This window comes from Hemiscyllium ocellatum, chromosome 10 (genome assembly GCF_020745735.1).
Source record: "Hemiscyllium ocellatum isolate sHemOce1 chromosome 10, sHemOce1.pat.X.cur, whole genome shotgun sequence".
Lineage (NCBI taxonomy): Eukaryota > Metazoa > Chordata > Chondrichthyes > Orectolobiformes > Hemiscylliidae > Hemiscyllium > Hemiscyllium ocellatum.
In genome coordinates, this window is record NC_083410.1 from 49,384,925 (window position 1) to 49,397,460 (window position 12,536).

The 12,536-nt window shown below is 36.8% G+C and overlaps 1 protein-coding gene across 1 annotated transcript in view; it reads right to left on the minus strand.

Annotated features, from left to right (window-relative positions):
• The window catches only part of ppp2r5a (protein phosphatase 2, regulatory subunit B', alpha isoform), a 168,691-nt gene that overhangs the window by 31,997 nt on the left and 124,158 nt on the right, over positions 1 to 12,536 (minus strand). The window contains exons 3-6 of the mRNA XM_060831481.1: positions 10,834 to 10,935; positions 6,860 to 6,952; positions 3,553 to 3,683; positions 37 to 96 (exon numbers count right to left, since the gene is read on the minus strand). Of these exons, the coding sequence (XP_060687464.1) occupies positions 37 to 96; positions 3,553 to 3,683; positions 6,860 to 6,952; positions 10,834 to 10,935 (386 nt within the window). The remainder of the gene's footprint in view (positions 1 to 36; positions 97 to 3,552; positions 3,684 to 6,859; positions 6,953 to 10,833; positions 10,936 to 12,536) is intronic.

The following is a 12,536-nucleotide window of genomic DNA, read 5'->3' on the forward strand; positions in this document are numbered from 1 at the left end:
TTATGGGTTTGCCATTAAATTTGAATGATAACTTACCTTCCAAGTATCTCCAATAGTTCTGCAACTCCATTAAAGTGGTCAGTTTCATATATGAACCTGAAGAAATTATTGTTGGAAAATATTACTCCGTACTATAAGAACAGGTCCCAAAGAAACTGAATGAACAATATAATAGAAATAGATTTTAATTAGCCTTTTTTGCTGATATAAACCTTTGTGTCAGCTGAAGTTACATTCTGACTATCCAGGAAGACTTATATGGAAAACTTATCCAACATTTCAACAACAATGCATATTGAAATTTGACAGATAAACAGATCAATGATAGTTAAAATATCTAAATATTAGCCATTTGAGCTACTAAGTCTGTCTGAATTGACTCTGCATAAGATGCCAGTAATGCTACAACACAACGAATAAGCTTTCAGAAACTTGAGCAATTTGGCTGGAATAAATTAGCAAGGTTTTGGGAAGTAAGTAGAAAAGCAAATTTGTCAGAAAATTTTAGCAAGCGCAAGAAGTGATAATGTGGGAATTCCATCACTCCAGAATACATTCTGAAAACAAGAGTGCATAAAGCACAGTGGGTTTATGGAGAGTGGGTATGTGGAGGGAAGGTAGACTGCAGGAGGGAGAGAGAGAGAAAAGGAAGGGCAAGATATTTACAAGTTAGAAATATACAACTTGGAAGGGAATTTTAAGGTAGCGACGTTCCCCACCTATTCTCAGTTTTCATTCTTCTCGGTCACTTACAGCGGAAGTCTGGAAAACTGCTCAAGAAGCCATGGCAACAGCTGCACTGCACCTTATAAATCATATATACTATCCTCATGCCTTGTTTTGAAGGATAAAGTTGCTTTGATTGTGTCAAGCTTCTTTAATGTTGTTAAGATTGCATCATCTGGGTAAGTCAAGAATATTCCAATACTCCCATCACGTCTGGTGGATGATGGAAAGGCTTTAGACAGTCAGTTAGTTTACTAGTCACAGAATCCCCTGCTTCTGACCTCATCTTTGAATGACAACATTAGCATTGCTGGTCAGGTTAGTTTCTTGGTTAACATCAATTCTAAGATGTTGATGGTGGGATGTTGATGTCAATATGCGGATAATATGGCTTTCAGAGATATATTTTGTCCAGTTTTATTTTGTGGAGAGTTATTTTGAGTCAGACGTAGAGAGTTATCTCTTTCAAGCCAACAAGCTGAACAGCTTGAGGCCCCGGTGTTTAAAAAAAAACTTAGAACAATAAAAGCAGCATTAATGGGTGGAGTCAGGCTCCCACAGAACCAGAGTTTTTGTTCAGCTTTCAGTAGTGGTTGGGGTTTTGAAGTTGGCTGTGGGAGCTAATATACATTTCTCTCAGCCACAGCATAAAGCTGGAGTTCATTCTCTCTGCCAGAATCTTCTATTGCTGTTTTTTTCTCTTGGACTGGAAAAACACAACACAAGACAATTTATTTTACTGAAGTTATCTTTGTAAAGAGTGTGTTTATGGGATGTTACTATATTGGAACACTTACTGTTTAGCAGTTAAGTAATCTATTATTCTGTTAAGTTTTCCAATAGAGTTATACCAATTCTTCTTTCTTTTGTCTGTGTTTTAACTGAGTGTAAGAATAAAGTGTTTTACTGAAAGCTAATGTGACTAGTCGAATTATATCTGGAACACAGCACCTTACACTTGTCTTTAAATAAAATAGAAGTTGGGTCGAGACTATCTCTTTGATACATTTGAAGGAAGTTTGATATATAACACTAATACCAATGATCGTCAATGATTTATATTCTCCTAAAGTTATTTACTGCTTGACAGTTGTGCCATACCTATGTTTCATGCCACATATCAGCTCTGTAGGCATAGACAGCAGTACTGAAGTGGAATTCAATACCTGGAGAGTTATAAATGGAGCAAACATCTTGCAAACATTATTAAGCTTCCTCACTTCTGACCTATGATGAGCTGAAGGATAAAGCAGCTTGAGGAAGTTTGCCTTTGGGTTCTACCTCAAGGAAATCCTGCAGGTGAAATAATTGTGCTTCAACAACTACAACCATGTTATTAGATATGAATCTAACCTGTGTCCCCACCAAAACTCCCAGCACCCTGATTTTTAGGAGGGAGACTTGGACCAGGAAGGAAAGTTGAGTGTGTCGATTATGGATATACAGTTGCAGGAGTAGGAGATTGATCTCATTGACAAGATGATTTGAGAGGGCAGGAGGGTAAACAGAAAAAAAACGAGAGAAAGAATTCAGAGCTTTAGAGAAGTATAGCCTGACAGAAGAGAAGTGGCAGAGACTGCTGCTGAGATGCAAATGATCTTTGTGAACCGCAAGTCCAAAGTTCCTTGCACTTATTGTTGGAAACGAAGGCAAAGAAAATATACAATAGGGGTTCAAGGAGATGAGTTGCAATGGAGAAAATAAGCCAGAGGTTATTGCTACATTCCAAATTGAATGGAGCATCAGGTCAAAGTTTGTAAATGACATTACTTAATGTACACAACAATAAGGACTATGACAGTCATCAATCAGGCACACGAAGACTGGTGAAATTTAACATAAAAGTTTACAGTGTTGCATTTTGGCAAAGATGATTGAGGAGAGGCACAGACTAAAATCATACCATGCGAAGTGGAAGCAGAAATAAACAACCCCGCAGGTATATGTACGTAGGTCTTTGAAGGTAGCAACTAGGCTATAAAATTAAGTGAATACAAGTAGCTTGTTTTCTGCTTTCATGGAATGGGAGGGTCACTGACAAGGCCAGCATTTGTTGCACATCCCAACTACTCATGACCTGAATGTGTTGTTAGATTGTTTCAGAGAGGAGAGAACAGTCAACATTGTGGGGATGGTAATCAAGAATCACATGATCCAGATGAGGAAAGAAGCAAGATTTCCTTCCTGAAAGTACAGTTTTTTTACCCTCATGAGTTTTTGCAACAACTGTTGATAATTTCATGGTCACCATTATGGAGACTACCTTTTGAATTCCAGATTTTGTGAACCAAATTTAAATATCACCAGTGACCTTTGAATGCATGACTTGAATCCATGTCATCACACTGTTATATCTGCAAGCCATAATATGGTGGTTTATTTTCCTTTTGTTAGTATAAGGGATATCAAACAGCAGGTAGAAAAACCCCTGGAAAGGAATTGTGAGCAACCAGACATATGACATAATTGATCTGATCTGCCTGTAACACCAGATCCATAGCAATTGCTCTGAACTGTCCTTTAAAATTTCCTAGCAAGCCATTCGGTTTGATTGCAGTTACAGATGGGCGGACAAATGCTGACATTGTCAGTGACACCACATCGCAGGAAAGAATACAGTATCAAAAGGACAGTGTTAGGATACAGGACAATTTCAGACTAAAGACCTCACTGACGTTGGAGGCATACTACATTTATGTCTATGGAACATTTATTAAAAATAAATATACTTCACATGGTTTTCATTGCCCTTTAAATCATTTTACGCAGATCATTGCTTCAGGGGCAGTTTTCAGCAAACAAAGGAAATCATTTACAACAGATTACCGTAGAAAAATGTTGTTTATCTGTTTCCTGATGAATGCGCGTAGTCCAAGGAACTTTCCATAAATACGATGCAGAACTGTTTTCAAAAAATCCCGTTCTCGTGGATCCTCACTGTCAAACAACTCCAAAAGCTGGAAGAAATTGGTTTGACAGAAGAAACAAATGCCTTTAGCTGAGAGGCATTTACTAGCTAGAAAATCTTACCTTAATGGACCTTTTAGGTTAGCAGAATTTGTTTGATTTCATAGCACTAAAAATTTATAGTTCTATTTTGATTTGAAGCAAGATTGCTTCTGACTGTTGTTTTTATCAATTAGTTCTGTACAAGTTTATTCTGCTGCTCCACAGCTGAAGAATACATAACATACGAAAGTAACTTTTTAAAAATTGCAATAATTCTGAATGAAACTGTAAATATGCTATAATTATATAGTTAAGTACTTTGAAACAAAATATAAACATTTCCAATATGCATTTAGTGCCAACGTAATTTTGCTTCCTTCACGACTAATACAAGATTTTACAATGTATAAATAACATTGGTGAACTGCAAAGTGACTCTCACATGTATGGTAGTAAGGACACGTTGCTTATTTTTCTCAATTACAAGATAATGAATTGCTGATGTAACTGAATGAACCTGTTCTTAACTGCTGCTCTACATGTTCAATTTAGGTATCCAAGAAGCTTAACAATTATTGTTTAGTAGTCACCTGATTTATCAAGTTTAAGAGATACATGTATAATGACACAAGTACATGTTCAGAATTACAAGAGAATATTTGTTTAACTCTTGGGTGATAGTAAAGTAGAGCAGAGAGTCAAATCATGAAAAACAGGTGATGAACACATTACTGAAATGGGAACATGGCCATAAGCACAGCTCATCATGGAGAGACAGTAGCATCACTGGCAAGCAATATATTGGCCTTACAAAAATATTTGTGTTCAAATATAGAAATGCCTTGTTACACCGGGCCTTGTTGAGGCCATACCTGAAGAATTGAGTATACTGTGCTGTGGTCTGCTACACAGCAGTTTCATGAGGTTGGAACCGGAGATGGCAAGACTGTCCTATAAGGAGAGACTGGTTTGAACGGGCCTGTACTGATCAATTTAGAAGGATAAGAGGGGATTTGATTAACAAGTATAAACTTCTAATAGGGCTGGAAAGACGAAAGGAAGGGAGAATTTTTTTCCAGAATTGGGATGTCTTGAACAAGGGGACACGGATACTGGATACAGGGTAGAATTGAGAGGAGAATATATTTCTTCACTCAAGGAAAAGCTTACTTAAAATATTCTTTTTTCTCCTGAGGGCTGCTCTTCAGAATTTAACAATGACTGCATTGAGTTTTGAGGCCGTTTTTGTTTCTTTATTGCAGGTGGAGTGAGGGGTGGGGGGGAATGTGGGTTTCTCTCTAAATCTGTCAACACAGTTTATCATTGTGAACACCTGTTATCAATAACCTCAGTACTTTAAGGGCCCAGTTTTCCATTGTAGGAATCATCCTCAAGCTGTTGCATATTCTCTAATCTGCAGTGGTCATTCATCTTCTCTTTGACCACTTGGTGAAGCTTATTATGTTTGGCTGTACGGCAGTAACAATGAAATGAAGTGTTTTCTGATTGCATTTGGTTACTCACTGCAATGCCTGAGAAAACTGGAATCTCTGGAAAAAAAAGACAAGCAACTTTTGGATTTTTATTCTTTTTATTAGGTTCACTGTAGAGAGAGTGAAGTTGTTACTCTTTTTGATGTGTCCATTTATTGTTGTGAAAAAAGATTATGTTGAATTCCATGAAAAACAATCAACAGTTAAGAAGGTTGCACGACAAAGACAAACCAGCAAAGCCTCAGTGCTGTCACGAGTCTCGAGTTACACTGGCTGATCTCATGTGCTGCAGTCAGTTGGACAGAATAACTACATTCATAACATAGGGAGGAGGAAAGTCAAACAAAGTCCCCATTAGTTTGGAAATAGGATAAGGTCAAGGTGTCCATTGTTGAGCTGCTGGAGATAATTAATATTTCATTTGAGAGGCAAGAGGTGGAAAAATAGGGTCTTCAAATGAACAGCATGTGTCAGAAACCAACGACAAGTCACATTTAAAAGAAAATTTAATATACCTTTGTGAGATGTTATTTCTGATCATTATGAACAAATATGATATCAGAAAAGTTTCACTTTCTTTCCTCTACCTGATCAAAATATTTCAAATCAATTTCAGCAACCTAACTCAACAGCATCCATCAAGATCATATCCTTCTTCAGTATTCATCCATGTACTAAATCTGCAATTTGATCATAAGGTCATCAAAACTTTTCTTGTTCCTGCCAAGAATGTTTGAAGGGGTAAAAGCCATATTTGTTTCTAAAATTATTTTGTGAAAATGAAAAACACTTATTTCTGGCACCCGCAGAAGTCGGTGCCCAATTAATTTAGCTTGTCCACAACATACATACTACTACATGGAGATTTCTCCAAAATATGCTGTATTGAAATACATGTAAGCATGAGAATTTGCAAGAATTTCCCCTTAACTCATCAATGACACCCACTTCTTCCGGACATCCTTAGGTAATTTTTACTGAATCGAGGCTGTGAATTTTTTTTTAAAACTATAGGTAGGGTGACAAGCTCAGTGTCTACCCCAGTCAAAACAAGGATTAAACTCCAGGCTGTTGGTCTTAATCTGATGCACACAATAGCTGTCTAGCCAAATAAGCTCCCAAGTTAACCATTAAAGATACATAAAAACAGTCAGCCTTATCAATTTCAGTATGTGATTTTTTAACGGAATAAGTCATAATTCCTGCCAAACACCTCTCTCCACTAATTTTTGAACAAACGCACACAAGTTAGGGGTGACATTCTGACAGATTCAGCTAGTTTTGGACATGTTTATTTAGATTTAAAAACTCTCTATAAATTTATTTCTTTCTGAATCTTTCATTTCCCTCTTCTAATCCTTTGTTTCCCTCTATTTTCAAGACATGATTTATATTTAACTAAATATTCTAACGGACACTTCCTAGTTCAGGCGTCACAGAAATTCTTCAATGTGATTGGTTGTCTTGTTCATATATGATCCCCGGTCCTTTGTGGAGGTAGCTGCAATATTTCAGAGACTTGTTGACTAAATGTTTCTGCTCATAAACCCATAAAGCTTTTTGGGTAGCTATAAGCATAATAAGTAGCAAGTGCTGTTCTTTCACTCTGACTACAATACCCAGGCGATAACAATAAACATTTTAAAGTGAATGTTGGTGGTGGAATGACAAACAAAGTTTGAAGTACTCACCTGCAGTACAAATTTCTGATCAATGAACCTTTTTGCAATACTAGGTTGGAAGTCTGGGCATTCCAGAAACCGCAAAAAAAATTCATATACAAGCTTTAAACAAAGAAGGAAGTGACAATTAACAGGAATAATCACACTGGGTATCTGCATAAAAATATTTATTTCACGTACAACTAAAACTTGATAGTTTTATTAGCTCCTTACTTTCTGCTGATTCTTTCCTAAAGGAAAATGATTCTTTATTGTAATTTCCCCAACCCCTGTTCTCAGATGTTCAATAACCCCTCAATATTTCCCCAAGCAGCTGATTCAATCTACAGAGACTGTGTTTCAGATTATTGATGTGAATCTGTGTTGCAACAGACCAAACAATAACATTATAATCAATAGCAGGATCAGCAATATTGAATTGTGTGTTCTGTGATTTTGCTAAAATTCTGATAAATATTTTAAAAATAGAACATGACAGCTATTTTTGCTTCATGTTATATTTCCAATGGGTGCAATTTATTTTAATGGATCATTTAAATAACAAATTACAAAATCTTCCATGTACACTAATATCATATCCCTACATTAGCAGTGAAAACTGTCGGCAACATGTAATAGGGTGGAAGGACAGAGGAAAGCAAAGCTATCCACAGAAACATAAGAGAAGCAACAAAGGTGAGTGAGAAGAGAATCAGTTTTGAAAGGGACTCCCTGTCTTCTTCACCAAGGTCAGTTTTTATTTTCAGTCAGTGGGGGAGAGAATGGTGGATGAAAAGTATTTGCCATCACAATTTTTCATAGCGAGGGAGAGGGAAAAAAAACTCTCTTCATAACTGAGGTGGTGACCAAGGCAAACATGACATTTCAGTTTTAACAGCAGAGAAAGGTGTGGGGGGTGGGGTTGGGGAAGAGGAGGAGGAGGAAGAGGAGGAGGAGGAGGAGTATGGATTTCAACAGCAAAGACACCGGTGGAAGATGGTGGGGTTGAAAGGCTTGAAGTTTTGTAGTCTGCATCTTGCAGCCAGTATCAGGAGGAGTGTTCTGTTATAGTTCAAGATGTTACCAAACATCACTTTGTCTGGGGTGCTTTTTGGAAGAAATCTCATTTCAGGATGAAAGTTATGCTGATGAAAATTTCAAGTTTGGTAGTGTACAACTAGTAGGGCAATTTGATATTTTGTTTCTTTTCAATATAATTATGCAAAGCATACACTTTACTTAATCTAATACTATATTGTTCTGTTTAACTGTAACAGATATAGGCTTTAATAGTTTAAAATCATGTGACTCTGCTCAGTCTCACCTTGACAAAGAAGTGTATCACAGTAATTTGAACAGAATGAAAATAATAATTAGTTAATTAGGAGATCCTTATTTACTTTATTTCTATTTAGAGCTACATTGTGAACTTGGAATCATCAAGCTCACGAACTCTCACTTCATTAAATCCTTGTTGAGTACTTATCAATAAAGGCTGGCAAAAAGGAATTTTACTTCAGGAAGGGAGGAACAGAAAACAGCAGTTGTGTTCTGTTTTTCAAATCTATCAGTTCACAGATACCATTACACAGCTCTGAAGCAGATGGGGCTTCCTGGTGCAGAGGCAAAGACACCACCATTGTGCCATGCAGTAGTTTCTTATGTTAGATTGGTTTTAAATTCAGAGTGATTTAGAAGAAAAACAATTTCATTTTGTTAAATATTATATTTACTTTGAAATTAACTTTGTAACAATGTGTTTTATGTTTGTGACCATATAATCCTTCAGGCTATCATCATGAAGGAGTATGTTGTGACCAAAGGTATAAGAATATCTCACCTATTACGCACATGCACTTTATATACACTTTGCATTATTTTTTAAGTACTATCTACTTTATATTTTCTTACCTGTTAATTATTACCTGATAAAACATTGGTGATGTTAATAACACTAAGAAATTAGTGCTCTTTTGTAATATGTTATACAAGTTAAGGTGACAAGGAACTTTTCCATGTTCTACATTTTAAAAGTAAAGCGATCCAGGCACACATAACTATATAGAGAGAAAAATCACCTAACAAGTGATTTAATGAGAAACTTGCGACTACTGAGTCAGTGATCTCACAGTATTAATCATAAGAGATTGACAGCATACATCTCCCTAAAACAGATAAAGACAATACCAGAAAATATTCTTTTTTCTTAAGGTGCAAGTACATGATTCTTTGAAGTTGCGTCACATAAGACAAGGTGTTTAGCACACTTGCCTTCATTGTTCAGTCCTTTGGGTATAGGGGTTGGGAAGTCATGCTGAGGTTCGTGAGGCTTCTTTTGGAATAATGTGTCTAGTTCTGGTCACCCAGTTATAGAAAGGATATTATCAAGCTGGAGAAGATTCAGAAGAGATTTACCAGGATGTTGCCAGGTATGGAAGGTTTGAGTTATAAAGAAAGGTTTGGACTTTTTTTAACTGGAGCGTAGAAGGTTGAGACGCAATCTGATGGAAATTTACAAAATGAGAGGTACAGATAGAGTTAGTAGTAGTTGTCTTTTCCCTAAGATGGGGGATTTCAAAACTAGGGGGAACATTTTTAAGGTGAGAGGAGAGAGATTTAAAAAAGACATGAGGCAAACTTTTTACACAGAGGGTGGTTTGCGTATGAAATGAACTTCCTGAGGAAGTGGTGGATGTGGGTAAAATTACAACGTTTAAAAGACATTTGTTTTGAGATATGAATAGGAAAGGTTGGACAGATATGGGGCAACAGCAGGCAGGTGGGTTGAGTTTAGCTTAGGATTACATTTAGCATGGAATGGTTGGACTGAAGAGTCTGTTTCTGTGCTATGATTATGAACCAGGAAGCAAAAACCAAAGTATACCTGTAAAGTCACCATAAGGTTTGACAAGAATTATTGATAATTTATGGGTCAAATTACCTCAAAAGATTAACCATTCATGCAGTGGAAGACAAAGTTTCAGACAAAAATAAACACTGGGATTTGAGCTTAAATTGCAATGTAAAACTTATAGCAAGGAATTGTCAATTTGATCAGTGGTGAAAACAAGTGCATGGTGGGGAGAGAAAGAAAATTCCCAGATCTGAATTATGTTCTCAGGATTAGGGATTTCAGTTACAGAAATATTATAGTGGTAGGGGCACTGATAGACAATTATTAGTTCAGTAATGCAATCCATTGGAAGTTATGAGAGTTGACTACTGAGTATGCAATATCGCCTGAAGAGGTCAGATGAGGATAAAGACAAGTTAAGGACAGAGCTTCAAATGCCTTCTTTTCGCAAGATCATTCTCTTCATTGAGTTGAACTGACATGGTTATATACTGTGTAATTTTGATAGGATAGCAGATACACTGACCTAAACTCAGTGCTAGTAAAACTGCTTAAATACTACTTCCACCTTCACAAAAAATCTGTTGCTATGTTTTCAGGAATGATTCAAACGATCAGGAAGCAAAAAATAAAATCAACAGAAACAAGCAGTTACTTGAAAAAGATTCTCAAAAATGAAGGGCCAGTGTTTCCTTCAAACTCATCACTATCCAAACTCATAAGGCTGAGAATCATGTAACATATCCTTAGTAGCCCATGCAGCTGTACCAGTGTTAAAATTCTGGAGTCATTTATTTATGACATACAAAGAGGTCTTCATCTTTAACAACAAAGTAGAACTTATTCATTGATAATAGTCCCTGCAATTACCTTTCCTCGTCCAATTCACATTAGAAGTAACAGATAACGATGAAACAGTAAAATATCTTGACCTTAAATGTAGTTTTTGGAGGAAACCAACCAATTTTTCCAATTGAGTAGAAGAGCACAAGTTAGGAACAGTTAGTAGACGTTATTAGGACACCATATGTATAGCGAAATTTTTTTAAAAAATTCATTTCCTGGAGTATCCATAGTACTTGAACACAAACAAGGAATTAAGGAAAAGAAAGCATGTTATAGAAACTACCCAATTTTCCACAATTATTACCTGCATGTGAGGCCATGCTGCTTCTAAAGATGGTTCATCCTCTTCTGGATCAAAATCTGGATTGTCGCTTGGAGGAAGGGTTCTGAAAATGTTACAGGTAATCTGCAACAAAATTATGAGTTAAGAGATTATTATTATTTAAGGTCAGATTGATTTTATGTTTCAACAAAGCTGAAAAATTACTCCCTATGTCTCAAAACAAGTGGAACAGCCATTTTATTTTAAGGGATTAAGTATAGTTCTCATTTCTTTCCCCCCAAATTCCAAGTAGTACATGAAATTGATTCAAACCACGTAAATTTCTGAAAAGAAAATTCTCAATGATATCTTATGTTTCTGCAACACAGTCAGGAACCCAAGGCCCCACGCATTATGTGAATGTTTTGAATAAAGTGTGCTTTTCTTTTCAAATTTGACTTAAATGTCAAAAAAACTGACAAACTTTCATTCTGTTTGTCAGGAATGTTACTGATCTTATTGATGACTTGGTAAGATAAAAGTGACCAGAATTTTAATTTTAAATGATCTTGTGACTAAATTGCAAGTTGATGAAACGTAAAAATGTAATGCAGTTAATAAATGCTGCAACTAGCAAAATCCTAACAAGCTTAAATCCGGCAGCAGCAAACTTATTGGGGTTTACATCATTTGACAAGAAACTGACGAACTCCATAAACATTGTGGTACAGCAGCACATCAATTCTATGGTGAGTAACTCACTGTTGTTTAATGTACAAGTCAGGAATATGCTGGAATGCGCTGATTACTGCTGCAAAACACTTGAGAAGCTCAACATCATCCAAATCAAGCATCCAGACTGCTTGATTTACATCTGATGCACCACCTTAAACATTCACTCTCTCCACTATCATGCATTGTGGCAGCTGTGCATACCAGTTACAAGATGCAATGAAACAACTCACCGAGGTTCCTTCAGTAGCACCATCCAGACCGGTGACCTCTCCCCACCTACAAATGCATGGAAGTACCACCACCTGCAAGTTCCCCATCAACCACACACAGTCCTGATGTGTTGTTCCTTCACTAGCATTTGGTCAGAATCCTAGAACACCTCTCATAAATACAAGACAATTACAACAACAAGTTTAGATCACACGGAATACAAGGAGAACTAGCCATTTGGAAACAGAACTGGCTCGACGGTACAGAACAGTTGTGGAGGGTTGCTTTTCAGACTGGAGGCCTGTGACCAACGGCATGCCACAAGGATTGGTGCTGGGTCCACTGTTTGTAATTTACGTAAATGATTTGGATGTGAACATTGGAGATATGGCTAGTAAATTTGCAAATGACACCAAAATTGGAAATATCATGGACAGTGAAGAAGAGTACAAAGGGACCTTGATCTTATAGGCCAAGGTTAGCAGACGGAGTTGAATTTAGATAAATGCAAGGTGCTGCATTTAGGAAAGGCAATCAGGGCCGGACTTATACGTTTAATAGGAAGGTCCTGGGAGTGTTGCTGACAAGGAGACCTTGGAGTGCAAGTTCACAGTTCCTTGAAAGTGCAGTCGCAGGTAGACAGGATAGTGAAAATGGTGTGTAGTATGTTTACCTTTATTGGTCAGTACATTCAGTATAGGAGTTGAGATGTCATGTTGTGGCTGTACAGATCAGTTTGGTCACTTTTGGAATACTGTATGCAATTCTGGTGTCCCTGCTATAGAAAGAGTGCGATGAAA